This window comes from Natator depressus, chromosome 9 (assembly GCF_965152275.1).
Source record: "Natator depressus isolate rNatDep1 chromosome 9, rNatDep2.hap1, whole genome shotgun sequence".
Taxonomy (NCBI): domain Eukaryota; kingdom Metazoa; phylum Chordata; order Testudines; family Cheloniidae; genus Natator; species Natator depressus.
In genome coordinates this window covers 84003857-84022524 of record NC_134242.1, presented here as the reverse complement: position 1 = coordinate 84022524, position 18668 = coordinate 84003857, and the positions used below count along the sequence as shown (strand labels likewise).

Sequence of the window (18668 nt, the reverse complement as noted above, 5' to 3'; positions counted from 1 at the left end):
GAGAGTTATACACAGCCACTGGAGAGAGCAGCAGTGAGCCAAGCTGTCATGGGAGGGCATCAGGGAGCAGCACAGATGGGTGGCCACTTTGCACAAATGCCCCGCCATTCACTGTGACACATGCAGTTTTTTTCTCCCCAGAGAACTTCAGGCTGCACACAGTTTCTAGACTACGTACGCTTTGAGGGGAGCATGCAGTGGAAACCCGGTATGGTTCCTGACTAATTCTTCCCATCTGGTGGATTTTCTGCAGACAGGGATATATTAAGACCTGCGCTTGGGCTTCAGCTTCCCAAGACATTAAAGGGCCCATATTTGTTTGCTGGGATGTTTCATTTCCCCAGTTGCAGATGAGGGAATTCAACAGCCATTTCATGCAATTATTAAAAGTGTTCACTGAGCTCGTCTCGGCATAACCTTGTTAACCATTTTGAGTCTGACTGCCAGCCCCTTTAGACTAGTGACATGGCTCTTCACTTTGCTGTTAACGCCCTACTTCCTTGCTTACCTTTCTCTTTCCAGTCTCTTTGATCTCAATGTCACTTTCAATCCAGCAGCACTCCCATTGAAATCAATGGGAGGTTTGCCCTTGCAAAGAGAGTAGCACCAGCTCCAGTATGAACCCCTTTTCAAAACACAACACCAATTTGTTTAAAAAGTCCGTTTCACGGGGCAATACCATAACTGCTCTGATTACAGGTTTCTGCAACCTTTACTCATATGAATAGCCCTGATGCAGTCAAGTTCAGACCCACAGGGGGGCTGTATGTTTATAAATTTTATAAAGTTTCCAAAAACTCATATTTGTCCCCATCTTTCCCCATGATCTCACCATTTAGTTTATTCACAGAGACAGGTGCTATCAGACTCTTCTTTACTTCCCGGTCATAAAACTTTATACTTGGCTTCGGATAGGAGTTATTCCATTAGCCTGTTATCTAGGAAGCAACACTAGAAAGCAGGGAACAGTGCCCAGGATCAACTCTCAGCATTAAGTTCATTCACCAGGTCATCTGCCCTTTTCACACATTCCCCTACTGCGGTGGCAGAATACAAAGTTTCTTGTTTTTAGAAAGTCATACACTGTAACGATGAAGCACAAGCAATTTTTAAAAAAACCTTAGATAAACTTTCTCCCCAAAAACAACTTTTTAAAACATTGGGACATTGATGGAAAAACTTGAAAAAAATCCCAAGAACTCACCATTAAAAAGTGAGGAATTCATTCAACAATACAAAAACATCAAATAATAAAAATACTTTGAGTGTACAGAGCATCCTTCATCCAGGGATCTCAAAGTGCTTTCCAAACATTCATTAATAGGACTATGGACATTTGGGAGAGTAGCCAGAGAATTGTTCACTACAGCTCATAATAGGTCATTATCTCAAAGCAAAACAACTGCCTTTAACAGTGCAAGCGCACAGCTACCCAAGAAGGGATGCAACAGAAATGGCAGTTCTGAAAGGGGGCTGGTGGTGGATGAAAGGTAGTGAGCCACTCCTAAATGCCATGATTCACTTTGACTACTACTGGTTAATGTGGAAGATGATAAGGCCTTATGGAGTGTTTTGCTGATATTCCTTCCAAGTGAATATACCCACTACAAAAAAGTTAGAGGTCCAACTTGGAGACAACCTTTAACATGTAAGCAGAACTCTATTTTGACAACAGACTAATCAGATCCCTCTACAATGGACCCTAACAATAGCAAAGTACTTACAGGAATAACATGAGTATTTGTTTGACTAGGAAAGCAGGCAGTGTGTGTTGGGAGAACATCCAAAAGCTATAACTAATAGAAAAGAGATAGGTGTTTCCCAAAGATCTGGGGTTTAGCGAGTAAAACACCATGGGCTATACTTTAGCTGCCCTTGAACGAAAGCCCTAAGGGGGGGGGGGAGGAAGACACAGTAAACCTTTTCCTTCCCATACATACCCCTGAATGGCACAAGCGTAGCATTCCTGCTGCGGTGGCTGCTGCCTGAGCACAAGAAGTATGCAGACAGAGCACATGGAGTAACCTCATGGCCTCAAGGGGGCTTGGCCATGCAATTCAGTGGAGCTACCAGCTGTGTTGCTATCACAAATCTGTGCAAACATGTGTATATCTACCTCCACAGATAGTGCTGCAAGCCACCTTCACTCAGCTACTACAGATCCTCCTGCCCCAAATCCCAGTTGAAGCACAAGAACTCGGTCCTATTATCCCTACTAAATTCTCCAATTTGCTTTCAGTTCCTTTGCTCTTTTTATTCTATTCCTGGACATTTGCAAATATATGGTACTGTACCAGATCTGGCCTAAGCAGACAGAACTCCCAGTGACATTTACATTATTAAAGTGATCCTCCCCATCCTCCACTTTGCCTTTACCACACTTTATTCGTAAGACATACTGTATTAGTGTCAAGCTACTTCTTGCCTCCCTTCCCCCCCTTCCATCCCCCTCCCCCCCCAGCATCCAAGGTGGCAGCAGTAATAAGACACTTGCACAGATTGCCAGCTGGAGAGCCTGTAAATGAGCAGCTAACTCAAATTCTGCCTGAATTATGTCGTTAAGTGAGGGCCAAACCCTGCATCTCCTACTCCCACGAGAAGTCCTGTCTCACAAGAGCAGTGTCACTGACTGCACTCGAAACTGCTTGTGAGAGTAAGCAGCCACAGGATTGGGGCTAATTTTCTTATCACAACTTGCTTTTTTTATCTTTCTTGACTATCTAAAAACAAACACCAGATGCCTGGAGTCATCAGAATACAAGTTAGTCTGTATCAGCAAAAAGAACAAGGAGTACTTGTGGCACCTTAGAGACTAACAAATTTGAGCATAAGATGATAGCTGGAAAGAGCTGAAATGCTCACAGTTAACAGTCCTAAGATTGGGTACTTTTCCTTTACGCAAATTCTGACTTCCCTTGGAAAAAATCATCCTGCAAGTAAGTAGGAAAGTTCCAGATACGCTCTCAACAAGTGGTTTACTTTCAGGCAGAACTTTCCTTGGCAGATTGAATGGGAAACTACCATACACTCATACTGTACATCACAATTTCTTTTCTTTTTAAAAAATGCTAAGGATCACTGAAAGATACAGATTTGCCATTTCTGTACTTTGGAAATAACATGCAATCTTTAGTAACTCAGAAAGCTCTGTACAAATTCTGAAATGCAAAGCACTTCTTTAATTCACCAACTTTTGCATTTACACAGCACTTTCCATTTGAGGGCCTCAGTCTGCTTCACAGATATAAAGTACTAAGCTGTGAAATAAAAAGAAACATGCTTCTAGCCTTTAGAGTTATGAAGGAAACCTGCAAACGTGAACGGAGGGTAAACTGTTGTAGTACTGACTGCCCGATGGTAAGGGCCCTACCAAATTCACGGCTATGAAAAATGCATCACGGACCATGAAATCTAGTCTCCGTCCCATGAAATCTGCTCTTTTGTGTGCTTTTACCCTATACTATACAGATTTCATGGGGTAGACCCGCGTTTCTCAAATTAGGGGGTGCTGACCCAAAAGAGAGGTGCAGGGGGGGTCACAAGGTTACTTTGGGGGGAGGTCACAGTATTGCCACCCTTATTTCTGCGCTGCTACCTCCAGAGCTGGGTGACTGGAGAGCAGCGGCTGCCGACTGAGGGCCCAGCTCTGCAGGCAGCAGCGCAGAAGTAAGCATGGCAATACAAAACCACGCCATCCTTACTTCTGTGCTTCTGCTCATGGCGGCTCTGCCTTCAGCGCTGGGCTCCTGGCCAAGAGCCACCGCTCTCCAGCTGCTCAGCTCTGAAGGCAGAGCTGCCGCCAGCAGCAGCGCACAAGTAAGGATAGCAATACCGCAACCCTCCCCCCTCCCAATAACCTTGAGACCCCCCACAATTCCTTTTTGAGTCAGGACGCCTACAATTACAACACTATGAAATTTCAGATTTAAATAGCTGAAATCATGAAATGTATTATTTTAAAAACCCTATGACCGTGAAATTGCCAAAACAGACTGTGAATTTGGTTGGACCCGACCAATGGTGTAGATCAGTGGTCCGCAAACTGTAGGGTGGGGCCCCCTAGGAGAGCATGGAGGAACATTCAGGGGGGTGAACGGCTGGGCCTGGGCCAGCCCCTGGGGGCAGCAGGGAGGTAGCACCACCCATCCCCGCTCTGCCCTCAGCCTAGCTCCACTCCCAACTGCAACTCCGCTCCACCCCCTGCTCTGCCCCCAGCCCGGCTCTGCCCTCATTCCCTCTCCACCCCCAGGCCAGCTCCACCCCTGGCCCTAGCTCCTCCCCCATTTCCAGTTCTGACCCAGCTCCTCTGCTGAGCCAACTGTGCAGTGTTGGGGGAGGGGGGGGACACAGACAGATTCCATTCCTGGTAAGGGGGGGTGCGACAGGAAAAGTTTGGGAACGCCTGGTGTAGACAGACAGTTTCAGTGGCTCTGAGACACTCAGCTTTCCCAAGAGGCCGCAGTATGAAAACTGACCAAAGTTTTGTCAGATTTTATTTCAGCTGCTGAGAATCCTGGCTCCAGTTTAGCAAAGTACATAAACTTATTTAAATGGGATTGGTTATATGCTTAAAGTTAAGCATGTTCTTGCCTGCTTTAATTAATCCTGGCCCCTGTGAGCTTCTTACAAACAACAGTCAGGTCAATTTCCCTCTGAGGCTGCTTAGGAAATTTACATGCAGAAGAAGAGGCAAGTGCTGGAGATATCCCCTGGGAAGAGACTGAGGAAGGCACAAAGTAGCAGAGATCACTACCCATCCTCGCTGCCAGGAGGCTGTGAAGTTGGGCAGAAGATAAGGGGCTATGACCCATCCAAGACCTCCTTGCATGCTTTAGGGACTCTAGCCCTTCTTGCTAGTGCTAGACTCTCCTGGTCCTTGAAGTCTGGCATTACAGCTGGCCCTGCTCAGGGCAGAAGGCAGGGAGGGCAACTGGGGGAGAAGACAGTTTGTACCATATGCCTCCTTTCACACCTGTGCATGAGGCATCCACAGTCTGTCCCAAATAGCTTCTTTATTATATTGCAAAGAAAGAAAGCTGAAGTCCTGGGCATTGTTGTATTTTGAAGGAATTCTTCATTTTTTCTATTATCGAAGTGCCAAATGGAATGCCACATTTTCAACACTCACTGATCTTTAGCATCCAAAAAACTGTCTGTGTCTAAAAAGCTCTTTGTTCAATAAGAAAAATATAATACACGGCACTAAGAAAAATTTCCCTGGAATTCTGCACAGGCCTTGCACTCACTAGAGAACTGGCTTTGCATGACCACTTATATTTGTATATACTCAGATTCAGTTTTAAATTAGTTTTGTTCATAGTTCTCAGCGTGTTCTTACCGCAGTCAGGGAATAACATAACAGACCTCCTGTAGCAAATTAAGATCCCCAATCCTTTCCAATGGGACTATGCACACTGCATAAAGCCAAACAAGAATAAGGGTGTCAAGCCCTAAGTATTCCTATGGCTGTTTAGTGACTACCTTGCCTAGTAAATGGACGAAGTTTTTGCTTTACATTTACAAGGATATACATTCAAATTTTATATTATTTCTTCTTAAGCTTTCTGTTGACTCTTCCTCCATACAGGCCTCAGCAAAATAACAAATTAATTCTCTCCAGAAAAAGCACACAGCCAGATAAAGGTGTGATAGCTTTTGAAACAGTCATGCTACCAAAAGGTTAGCCACCTACAGTAAATGATCAAAACCAACAAAAATCTCATCTTCTAATGACCATAAAACCACACGTATAGGAACTATGAATTGTTAGAAGTAGGACTAAGAAAGCCACTATTATGTCTTTAGCTTGTTCATTTAAACAGTTAGTTCTTCTCTGTCGTGACTATTCTCATAGCTATTAGACCACATTATTCCTTGGTGTAACTCCACAGAAAATAAGGAGTTACAGATTAATTTGATCCAGTATGTCTTAACTACAGTGACACTATAAACCATTTAACACTTGTACTGCAAACATGTTGATCTAAGGCATTGAGAATCAGCAAGAACACCTCTGCATACAGTAAGGGAGGACAGAAACTGGACCATGTGGCCTAACCATGCCCTGGCATAACCTAGTGCAACTCCAATAACATCAATGGTGTTGAGTTAGGTTATTCCAGAACTGAATTTTCCCCTTAACCTTTACATCAACAAGACATTTGTATTCATTACTTGGTTACTGCTGTACACCCTGGATGGTCTGCAGAATAATGTGTTAAATGCTGAAGATTAAAAAGGACATCTGATCAGTCCATATACAAATTTATTATCAAAAATGAGTCTCAGGGGATTAGTAATGACACACTGAGCCTCTATCTTATAAGTAACTGCTTTGAGTCTGAGTCAATCATGTCTGAACGTCCAATGGTTGCTGAAGAACTATGGTTACTGTGGGATGTGCTGGTAGTCTCAATATGGTTCCTAGTGAACAGTGGTCCAGATCAAGACTGGCACCTTTCCCAGCAGTCTCAGCAAAAAGACGAATGACTGAAGGGACTTGGAAAAATCAGTTACCATCTCACCTATGGAAATGTGCTCCAGCTGTGTTCTCCAAGGATCACAGGGTGACATGGGGGAAATGCGCTACTAAGGCCAGACGAGGGCCCAACCTCCTGGAGCAATGGGATGAGATCAGAATCTGTGCTTTTGTACATTTCCAACCCCTTGCTTGAAAAGCAAAGCTTGAGAATGTGAGCCAAGCCTACTTGCTGCAATGGTATCTACAGACAGTCTGAAATAGCAGCTCTGAAAGGGGCAAACTGATTCTTGCATCTCAATAGAGTGTGAATGCTGAAGCCCACTGCCCTGGGATCCTCAGCAGCCTCACCTCAACGGAGTCCTTGGTGTGTGGCTGAAGAAGACTGTAGCAGGTCCAGCCTAACCACCCACTAATGCTGATACACCCAGGCTGCTGAAGTAAGTACTGAAGGGTCCAACCCTGATGTCATTCTCACCTCACCAGTAGAAAGAAGGGACACCTGCTCCTCCCAAGGGGATGGGGAGCCCTGCACCACTGCCTTCCTAGGTAGGGAGTGAGAGCCCCTATCACTGCCATTCCAGGTGGAGGCATGGGGCAGAGTTGGAATAGGCCCCAGGACATGGTATACTTAGGGCCCCAGATTGCCTTTATCCAGCTTTGTGCACCACCCCGGTCTTTCCTGTACTTTCTTAGTGAAGGGAACAGCTTCTGTTTCCAGCATGATCAACACAGCACCTTTCATGACCATTACAGTCACTCAATATTATAAACTATCTTAGCTCCTTTGCAAAAATATGTCACAGTACTATAGGTACTTACTAAATTAGTAAGAGTATTGGTGAAATAAGGCTATCAAACAAGTATAAATGTTCCTATGCAATTTGACATATTGTCCACTTTCTTAAGCGTCTCAGTACTTTAAGGAGGACTTGTGTAGCTCTTAGCCAATCATCCTGGCAGCCACAGAAACTAATAAGGATGCCTGCCTTAAGACATGATCTGTGCCATGCCCAATGAATTGTCTAAGAGGGAGATGATAAAATGAGAGGCACAGCCAAATTTTCAATTAAAATACAGGAGAGCAACACACATCCATTTCTGTAGAGGCAATACATTATGACTCTTCACTCAACAAGACAAATTTAACCAAAATATCTTTCTATAGTTCACTCAGCGTGCAGAAGAATCATGTCTGACAGTGGACAGGCAGGATATATAGATTTCATCTGAGATCTAGACATGTTGCTTTATTAGTTGCACAATACCTTAGCTCAAATTGACAAATTAGGGTAGTGGAGTCATTTCTTATTAAATAATTTTCTTGTACTTATACTCACAACATCCAGACACCTTAATTTCCTGACCCAATATTATTCATAATATAAACAAAAAAGCACTTACACACAAAGAAGCCCTTGAACAGATCTTTTTCTTGTGATCTAAGCTATGAACAGTAGAAACTGATCAGAATCAGCAAGGTGATTAAAAACAGTGACAAATAACTAATACAGAAAGGACAGCGCTGAGATACCCCAAGGGTCAGGGGGTAGTTCATATTCCCTGGCACATAGTGTGTCAGGCCACAGCTGAGATTTTCAAAACCAGCAAAAGGATTTCAGAACACAGCTCCCACTGAAGTTAATGGGAGTCGTGTGGCTAAATCCATGACTTGACGTTGAAAAGTCTCAGTCCAAATCTGTTAAAATGCAGATACATTACTTTACACAAGCCTATGTTGAAAACTCACATTGCTAAGTGATTAAGACTGTGACACCATTTCTTAGCTACATTCTTTACCTTGTGAATAAAGCATGTGATATCATTTGATTAGTACCTGTTGAAAAAATGGTTAAAAGTGACAGGACCAACGCTCAGCAAAACTAAACTGGCCATCTTCTATCGTCAGTAACTCCTGTGAATCCTGCACCGCACTTCAATTATGTTACACAAATGTAACAGTGCACAGCATTTGCTCTAGGAATTTTGAGAGAGTATCATCCCCCGAAAAATTAAACTTATGTCTGAAATATTCTACCTACTATTGCTACACATAATACTGAAGATTACAATAACTGAGGGATGAGAGAAAGGTATTCTATTTTTCCAGTTTATTTACTTTGTGCATTTGACATCCCTTGTCTCTAGTCATATCCTTGCACCCATATGGAGCCCCAGTGACTTCAATGGAGCTCTGTAAGGATGCAAAAGTCTGTCTGTGCAGATCATCTTGCAGTAGCAGGGCCTTAGTCTGTTCCCTCTGTTGTCCGCATGTGTTGCTCTCAGAGGAGAGGAGGGGACTCTATTTTTTTTAAAAGGAACATGTGACTGTAAAATGACACAAAATGACAGGAGGACTCAGGCAGATACAGTTTCTGAAGTTACTTTTAACTCATTTTAAAAAAAACTGGCTAGATTTCAAGCTGACAACATCCCCTTGAGCTACGCCTCAAAGCTTACAGCAAACCAAATATAACTGAAGTTATACAGTATGAGAAGTTAGAGACCACAGTCACAGTTATCTCTAACATGCCTCTCAGTTACCAGGCATCACAATTCATAGATATTCATGCTTTTTGTGCTGGTTAGAGCTTTACACAACACCAGAGATAGATAATTTTAGGGATAAACAATTGATCCAAGTTTTAATACTGCAAGGTATAAAATCATAAGGTTCTGTACTACAGACAACCAGAAGTATCCCAACACTCTGTAAGGGCCCGATCCAATTATGCTCCCATCAATACAAACTCCCAGTGACTTGACTGGCGCAGGATTGGGCCATTGTGAACAGAGTATCTATCATTTCAACATGAGTTCTAGAAAAATTAAATAATTCATGAACACTAGAGGCCTAATCCTGCACTGTTTTGCACTGTGCCTAGTCATTTACAGTTGCGAAAACTGGCTGTAAAATGCTACCACCAGTGGGAGTGGAAAAGTCTGATTTGGTAGCATTTTAAACCCCCTGTTTTACAAGTATAAATGACTATGCAATATAGTTGAGAAATAGGCCTTTGAGCCAAATAAATGACTTAACTGAACTTAGTGGAGGAAACAGTTTCCACTTAGGAAAAGTAGAATGACCCTGTAATCCTACATCAACCAGGGCCAAAAAGACATGTTCAGCAAGACTCCTTAAGACTCATTGTTTAACAATTTGGTATGATACGCTAGAATGGTACTGTGGAAAAAAAAAAAAAACAGGGAAAATGAACTATTTATTTTAAATTAATCTGATTCTGAAAATCTAGCATACAAAGCGTGCTATTCTCTGCTAGCTAAATTTTGCATGTACACTATATATCTATGGGAATAACCTTATATAAAGATATTATGCTCCAGTAGTCTGAAATTTTAATACCATTTTAATACTCTCCAGTAAGTTCAGTCCTTTTAAGTTTCATAACACAGAATTGCCTATATTTTTGTACATTTAACATCACTTTGTGTATAGGTAGTTAGGACCAAATCCGGGAGCAGTCCTATTAACTACTCACATGTATAAATGGTTGCAGGACCCAGTTATTATTCAGTTTCATACTTATTTTTGAGTGGTTTTCACATACAACAACAAAGAGAGAATTTTTGTTTAAAGAAAATAAGAAAATACTGTTGTCAACCCATAACAAATGGTATGGGGATTCAGGGGCAAGGCCTATTTTTTAAAAATAGCATTTTTAAATTAACTAGGTTTCAGATTTACTGTTTCCCTTTATATACAGCAAACAACCTAATATGCATGAAGCAGAATTGGACAGAGGGACTCAAATTCTGTTCTGATATGTCATTGTAAATCCAGAATAACTCCATTGACACTGACTGAATACTTCAGATATGCACTGGTGTAAATGAGTGCAAAATTTACTCTACTATGTTCTGGGTTATTTTGGAGGTGGTGTTCTAAGGCAGGTGCAACTTAAGTGTGGTCTCACACATATTCCACTGTACACAGCATTAAAAAAAAAAGTTTGTATTAAACTGTAAGAGGAAAGATAAATACATAGGGGCTGATTCTGCACTGCCTTGCACCGAGTGTAATCATTTACACCTGTTCAAAGGGAATGTAAAATGCTACCAAATCAGAATGGTAGCATATTGCATTCACTTGGCACAAGTAAAACTGATTACAGAAGGTGCAAGGCAATACAGTATTATACCCTATGTATTTACAAACAGTGTAAAACTTGTATGTATTTGAAAGACACAGTTTAGGGAGTATTTGAAAACATTTTTGAAGACTTTAAAAAATAAAAAGCTTCTAATCCTTTAAAGATACAACTGTATCTAAATATTAGTGAAGCAGACGATTTTTTAAATTTTACATTGTTGACAGACTGTATCCAGTCAAATCACAAATTCTTATTTTAAGCTGCTTTTGTTAAAGAACTGTGCTAAAATGTGAACTAAATAAAAATATTTTTAAAGTACATGTGTTCCAAATGTTTTCACAGATTCATGGCAGTATGTGTACTGTAAGTTAAACACTACAAAGAATTGATTCATAACCTTAATTTATATCACAATATGACAAAAGATTATTTTGAACTACAGTTGGTACATCATTTGGGCTCTAAATTTAAACTCACAGAGTTTACACTTTATGGATTTTTTTAAAGGGATCTTTAATTTAGAGCAGCTGAGTGGACTAAAGAGTTCATTACCTTAACTATATTATTAATAAATGTTTCAACCAAAGTAATGGTCAAATTTATGAGCACATAAAACCAGCATCCTTGATTATTAGGGGTTATCCTTCTTTACACTAACTTCTTACAAAGTTAAACAGGGGCACAAAAAGAATAGTCTGTGATCAATCAAGCAGACATTTATTCACAGTTGTTAATCTTGATGTAAAATTTGAGGGCCTGATCCCCTGTGTGACTGCTTATGTGAGCAAGAATGTAATGGATTAGCCTTCAACTTGTAACATTAGCATCTGAGGAGAAAGAGTACAGAAAAAAGGCAGAGGCAGCCAGTTTATCCTTGGACAACTATTAAGCCCTGTTGTAATAAAAAGGTCTTACATTCTGTACAAATTGTCTTTTGATGCATAGTAGCTTTGTAAAGAACAATCAAAGAAGACCAGAAGGAAAGCAAAAGAAAACATCAGACTGACTCTTAAGAAAATCATAAAGTGGCATTTTCCCGTTAAGGAACTACAAAAGGTGACAGGACTGATTAGGCAACTTTCACATTTAGCAATGCACAGGTATGCAAGAATAGAATAGGGAAGCAGAGATTGTCAGAACTAGAGCAGGTGTTATCTATGTAAATTATGCACATAAATTGTATACTTTTGCAGCCGATACATACTTTAACTTTTTACAAATTAACACTCATACAGATACACACTCAATCCAATCCCAAATAATTGGTATATTCACAAATTGTACATGCCACAAGTTGTCATACCACACCTGCAAAACAACATTCATGGAATCAATCGATGCTGTGACTTTTAAAACCCACACACACAGGTATGCTCTAAATTCAGCCCCAAACTCAGGCATACGCAGCCTAACCTTCAGCATTATAAGGGGCAGTAACAATAACACCAGGATTGCACTGGATCTGAAACTTACCCCAGTCACCAGTTCCACAGCTAGGCAGAAAGCAACCAGAACAACAAGCCTGCAGTGGGAGGCAAAGGAAACAACACGTTATCCCCTCGGGGCACCCAAAACACAGAGGGAGCAGAAGCAAAACCAAACAGACCATCCCCAGACCCCACAGGAGAAGGGCTTGGGACTCACCCTGTGTGCATGCTGCTCCCCTGCCCTTGGAAGTACTTCACACGGCTCCGTTGCTCCGGTTCATTGAAAGCTTCTCTGCCCGGTGGTTAAACTACGGTCTGCAGGGAAGAGGAGGGGGGCAAAGAGCGGGCAAGGGGAGAAGAGGCCACAAAAGAGGGAAACAGAGACAGATTATATAGATCCATCTGCATTCAGGGGCAGCGCGCGCGCAGGCACGAGGCGGGTGAGAAGCAAGATCATGGTGGAGATAAAAGCGAACTCACCAAAGTTGCTGCCCTCGGAGTGCTCCGCAGCAGGCAGGGGAGAAGAGGAATGGAGGAAGGGGGAGGACCAAGGGCTGTCAATCACAGGAAAACAGACATCCACCCCCACACACACACCTAATTGTCCAGTTCTTCCCATGTACTTATCCCAGATCTGTCCCTACCACGACCAGTGCTGAAGGCGACAGATTCTTCTAACACCAGTGATTTAATGTGACTCTAAAGATGCCCTGAGATAGAAGAGCTTTGTAGCTCTGCCACATCGTCCCCCCCCGGGGTGATCGATCCTAGCAATACAGCTGGGTGTGTAGCAGACAACCTTTCTAATCTATATTAGATCAGCCGCAAAGGCAGCAAAAGGGCATCCTGGTGGGTTAAAACTACAACTAAACACACCTCATTATCCTTTGTCATTTGTGTGGTAAAACTTCTGGTTTTAGGACATCAACTCAGGCTGGTTACTGATGGGCACTTAAAAGGGAAGTTACCTGGTGTTTTCCGCCTCCCAATCCCTGCTGCCTAGCATGCTAACAGCTGCAGACAGAGAGTGACACCGGTTTAATGCTAGCCCGTCTGAGGTAGAACAAGGCGTAACGTGCACCTGGAGTGTCGGAGCATTTCTCTTCTCCTGTCCTCCCCGGCCCTAGCGCTCCTCTTCCCGGGATGGGTCTGCATGTTGCAAACAGGCGCCTCTCAATATTAAAAGCCACACTTTCCCTGGGGACTCTTCCGCCGCAATAAATAGTCCCCGGCCAAAACAGTGGACTCTCAGTCCGGGGGTGGGGGGCAGGTTGTTTTGCTTTTTTAGACCGGGGAGGAGGGCAACACAGCTGTACACATCTCCGCCGAACAGCTGTCTGCCGGGCTGCGCGGGAAATGAATGCTCTGGGCAATGCCCCCCCATATCCCCTCCCGTGCAGGAGAGCTCTGCCCCCAGCCAGGTTGCCCATTAGCCAGACGAGGTTGGAGTGCGGCGGAGGGATACCGCGTGCATGCCTTTTTTGGGGGCAAAGTAGCGCCGGGAGAAGTGGAGTCGGGAGAAGTTTGCCCGGCGGAGTAGAGTGAAAAGGGCCGGCGCGAGTGCGGCTTGCGGGAGGGAAGGGGGGGGACTCGCTCCGCAGGCTCAGCCCCGCCTGGCCCCCGGCCGGGCTATGTCAGCGCTGCAGGGCCAGCCCGGGAGCGCGCGGGGCTGCTGAGCCCGCCAGGAGAATGGAGCGGCGGGGCTGCCGCCGCCTGGCCGCCGCCTGCCTGGTGCTGCTGGGGCTCTGGGGGCTGAGCGCAGAGGCTGCGGTAAGTGCTGCCCCCCTCTCTCCGGGGGCGCCGGGCCGCGGGGTGTCCCTCCGCCCGCTGGCTGCGCGGCGCCTCGTCCTTATAACCCGGGTAACCCAGAACCGCCGGGACGGGCGCTTTGGGGAGCTTTCGGCTGTTTCAAAACAGGGAGCTGCGCCGGGGAGCCCCTGGCCACGCAGCGCTGGGAACTGGGGGACGCCCCCGCGCCCCCTCCGGGCAAGTGCGTCTGGGCTGCAGCCCCCGGCTGAGCCGGGCGCCCCCGGCCACGGTGACGGGCTGCCTCGCGATCTAGAGCAGGAGCTTCCCTCCCCCCAGCGCCCGCCGAAAGGCAGCGGTGATGGGGCAGGACAGAGAGAGAAACTGGGGGGAGAGATGTCCCTGCCCTCGTGTGTCTTCAGGTGGCTCCGTCAGGGGCCCCGCCACGGGGCCAGCTGCGAAGCAAAGGCAGCAGATGTGTTTTTTCTCTCTCCGCATCAGGTTCGCTGCTCCCCTCGCGCTCTTTTGCGAGTGGGTGAGTGGCACGGGCAGCCCGGGAGAGGAGCTGGAAGTGACCGAGAGAGAAAGGAGGGTAGCCACGGAGGTCTGGCTGTGTCTGTGCGTTAGCCTCACTGTTACCCTAGCACAAAGGTGGAAGGAGTTTAGCTCCCCAGAAAACTCGGGGAGAGCTCTGTGATCTCTCCCCATCCAGCGCCCTCACCTGCATCCCGAACTCCTACCCGGACCTGGTGGGGACTTTCAGGAGACTCCAGGGCATGATTTTGCTGGGGAGCATCTCCTCAGGTTGTAACTAGTTTTCCTGGGCATACTTCAGTTCTGCATATACTGTATATGCAGAACTGAAGTGTGTGTGTGTGTATGTGTATGTATATATGTGTGTATATAGTGTGTGTGTGTGTGTGATATATATGCAACTCTCCCAAGGAGATGCTCCACAGCAAAACCATGCCCTGGAGCCTATATATAAATTAGGCTGGGATAGTTTCATGGATGGTAAAGGTGTGCTGCGATCTGGAGCATGTACAGTAGGTGGCTTTGGGAAATACTATATCCCCTTTTGGGAAGGGGAAGGTACTATACATCTGCCCTGGAATGGTTAGGCCTTAAGAATGGGAGAAAAGACACCAGGTTAGTGTAGTTATTTCACCTAAAATAAATAATAGCCTCGTTCAAGAATAAACTCAGCAAAAGTAGTGTAGCTGCATACAGACACATATGTAGCCAAATAAGTCTCATTTCTTTGCACCATCATAAATTGTACTATCACAAACTTTTCTCTAAGGTTAAATGCTTAAGCAGTATAATAATTTCTTTCAGTTATAGAGATGATATGGGGGAAATAGTGTATGCTTACTGTTGAAGGAGAAGTGCATCCAATTCTATTGCTTAGCTAAACTATCATCTGCTGGCTGAAATCTGAACTCTTGTGAACATGAGAAATGCTCAGAACATGATTTCCCCCCCCCCCCCATTTTTCTTAAAAAATCTGAGTCATCAGAATGGCATAGTTGTTTTAAGTATCTTCCTTTAGGATGAAACTTTTAGACATAGCATTGGCTTTCTAAAAAAGTTAAAACTTAATGTTCCTCCCACCTTCCCCCAGGGCTATGTGTTCTAATGAGATGATGATGATCAGAGGAGGATCATCATAAAGGGTATGATTTATCATGTGATCTCAATAGCAACCTTTCTGATAAATACCAGTGCTCCTGTTATTGTTCTGGGAATTTTTAAGCAAGCAGATTTAGTGCCGTGGACTGAAATGGGCTCATGCCTTGACCAAATTTGTATCGGGACCTGTTATTCTAACCACCTTAATGCATTTTTTTTAATAAAAATAGCATTTTTCTCTGGTCCAGTGTCAGATTATTGAAATAACTGTGTATAGCAATGTACACTGAGAGCAGGGTGAATATATTGGAGTTAGGATGATGCTTCAATTCAGCTATGATAAGGCAGTCCAAATGGCTTGTCCAAAAATGTGCACCAGAGCATCATACAACAGAGGAGGGAAGAACTGTACTCACTTACTTATTTTGCTTATTCATGGACCTCACTGCCAAACTTCCATATCCAGTGCACTTTTGAGTAAGTAATATGGACACAAAATGGATTTGTGATTCATATGCTGTGTTGTCTTTACAATGAATAGTGTAAGTCTTACTAGTGTAGCTACTCTCCAGTATGTTTAACCTATTTTGAAAAAGTGGCATTCAGATACAACAAAATCCAAGCAATTGAGTCTGAAAACATACAACTGTCTTTAGAGTGGTGAAGCCTGTGTCCTATATAGAGTTCTTGGGGACTTTAAAATAAGGGGAGAAGCTCGGAAGGATAAAATGGGAAACTGAGAGAGAATGTTCTTCTGCTGGTCTCAGATACTAAAGTATAGTATATGGCAGCTGTCAAAAGTACCCTGTTTGTTTTCTTTATACATGTGTTTATAGAGGCTGAACATTAATATAGAGTGAGGCATATAACTGTTGGAGAACAATGGAAAATTAGCAGGTAGACTGACAGCAGTCATTTGTTAAAGTGGCAGTGAAGTATAGTGCAATTGCTCACTGCACATAAAGGATGCTTCATCTAGAATGAAAATGATGCGCTCATAAGGGTATGTTGTTATGTTCACCACAGGTGGGTGGAAACATACCTACTCCAAAACAGAGTTCCTTCAAGTAGAGTAGTTTGAAGGAGCTATGTTCTTGAATAAATGCTCTGTTAAATTTTGGTATTGATGTGTATATGGCTCCTGTTAAAAGGTGGCATTTCAGATGCATCACAGCAAATGTAGAATAGGAAAAACATGCCTAATGAAGAGCTCTGTGTAAGCGCAGAAGATTCTCTCTCACCAACAGAAGTTGGTCCAATAAAAATATTACCTTACCTACCTTGTCACTTCTAATGTGTGACTGTTACAAAACTGGTATAGCTGTTAATAAAAAAACAAAACAAAAACACAGTTGAAAGCAATAAACGTTGCACTAGTTTTCAACTGGTGGAAAAATCAGTGAAATTCCGTTGACACGAACGGACTTATGCTGGCTTACATTAGGCAAGAATCTGGGTCTTAATTACCAAAAATTCACTAAACATACAGAATACACAGATTGGGTCAACCACAAAGTGGCTAGTGAAGGTAAATTTTTAAGTAATTTAGAACTTTTTTTTTAAAGCTACAAATGTGTTGTAATAAATTGGGTTTTGAGGTATTAAGTGAAATTAATGCTGTGAATTAAAAGAAGAAGGTGGAAAAACATTTTAAAGGCCTTTGTGGTGTAAAAGATGTAGGGAAAAGAAGAAAATAGTACTGTACTATGCTTTGTAAAATAATTTGACCTCTAATGCAATTGACAAAGGCCATCAAACGTTCTCTCTCAAATTTCTTTGGCGATTGCAGGGTTGGCAGGTTGAATAAAGAAATCTCATTTCTACAGACTTATTGCTTTGTTTCAAATGAAATGTTTTGTGGTGGGCTCGAGCTGAGCATTTTTGTGACCTGGAATGAAGTGGGCACTTATAAAATTGCGTACAACTTTGTAAAAAGAAAAGGAGTACTTGTGGCACCTTAGACTAACCAATTTATTTGAGCATAAGCTTTCGTGAGCTACAGCTCACTTCATCGGTAGCTCACGAAAGCTTATGCTCAAATAAATTGGTTAGTCTAAGGTGCCACAAATACTCCTTTTCTTTTTGTGAATACAGACTAACATGGCTGCTACTCTGAAACCATACAACTTTGTGCTATTGCTGACTAATGCACACATTATTCACTATATATTACACATACAAAATTAATTGAACAACTTGATCTGGCACGAGCAGGCATTGGTAAAAGCTTGAATTCTAAATACAGATGCGAGTAGTAGCAATTGACTTAGGTGCAGACCGGAAGCTGGACTCCATAGTATGTGGTTTGTTTTTTTTGTTTTTTTTTTGTCAAGTCATATTCTTCCCATTGGATATGATGATTTTCTTCAGGTGAATATTGGAAAGCCTGACCTAAAACAAGGATGTAAATGTGGAAAGGCATGTTAGCTGGCAAGAATTTAGCTGGCCTTGCATGGGTCTCAACAGAGAGTAACATGCTGCATATAAAAGGTCACTCTCTAGGTTTGGGGCTTTCATTCAAAAGAGTGTAATTGAAAGTCAACAATAGCTGTATCAGAAAATACTCTTTATACAGACTTTATAACACGTAGAAATCCATAACACTTAACCTCCTGGTTTCCTCACTTTTTAGAGGGACGGGGGATTCTTATAACTATATTTCAGTCTCTGGAGCAGGAACACACTCCCCCGGGGCTACTTTTCAGCCTTTTTGTTATCTCCCCTTTATACATGCATGTAGCTCCATCTGACTGAAAGTTACACATACACAAGGAAGAAATGGATACCAAAACTGGTGCTTAGAATTCAGCAGCAAGTGTTCTGAATTCTATAAATACATATTGATTACTCACCTGAAACACTCCCCATTTTGTAACAGGAAGACTCAAACCATAATTCTGTTTAGCTGAAAACCAATTTTACAGACTGTCAGGTTTGTGAACTGTCAGGTATTTTGTTTCTGCCCTCTCACAGATCTTAGCTATTTGAAGATATTAATAGTAAAAGTTATATTTCAGTATGTGCCAGAACTCAATTTTAAAAGGAAAAGGCTGGACTCAAGGAACTCTTGGATACATATGAAATGCAGTTTGCAGACAACTTTATTTTGTATTATATGGATTTCTACAGCAGGATCTTTTTTGCAGTAGACATACTGACTATGGACTGTTTATTTACTCATATTTGTTTAATCCACTTCTGAGATTATCCGAGTAGACCTAAAATCCAGTGAAAGCTGCTTAATCTTAATGTCTTTGGTGATGAGCACTTTAT

The 18668-nt window shown here is 42.9% G+C and overlaps 2 protein-coding genes across 5 annotated transcripts in view; one reads left to right on the top strand and one right to left on the bottom strand.

Moving 5' to 3' along the window:
• Window positions 1-13159, bottom strand: part of COL4A6 (collagen type IV alpha 6 chain) — a 186079-nt gene extending 172920 nt beyond the window's left edge. The window contains exons 1-4 of one of the 4 annotated variants that reach the window (XM_074962489.1): window positions 12986-13159; window positions 12498-12519; window positions 12235-12332; window positions 12064-12112 (exon numbers count right to left, since the gene is read on the bottom strand). In XM_074962489.1, coding sequence (XP_074818590.1) covers window positions 12064-12112; window positions 12235-12245 — 60 coding nt within the window. In that variant the 5' untranslated portion in view covers window positions 12246-12332; window positions 12498-12519; window positions 12986-13159. Of the gene's footprint in view, window positions 1-12063; window positions 12113-12234; window positions 12333-12497; window positions 12646-12985 lie in introns of those variants that run through there. The other 3 variants (XM_074962490.1, XM_074962491.1, XM_074962492.1) reach the window with 3 other exon arrangements.
• Window positions 13160-13650: 491 nt separating this feature from the next.
• COL4A5 (collagen type IV alpha 5 chain) overlaps window positions 13651-18668 on the top strand; it is a 147857-nt gene continuing 142839 nt past the window's right edge. The window contains exon 1 of the mRNA XM_074962487.1: window positions 13651-13787. Within this exon, the coding sequence (XP_074818588.1) occupies window positions 13707-13787 (81 nt within the window). The 5' untranslated portion in view covers window positions 13651-13706. The remainder of the gene's footprint in view (window positions 13788-18668) is intronic.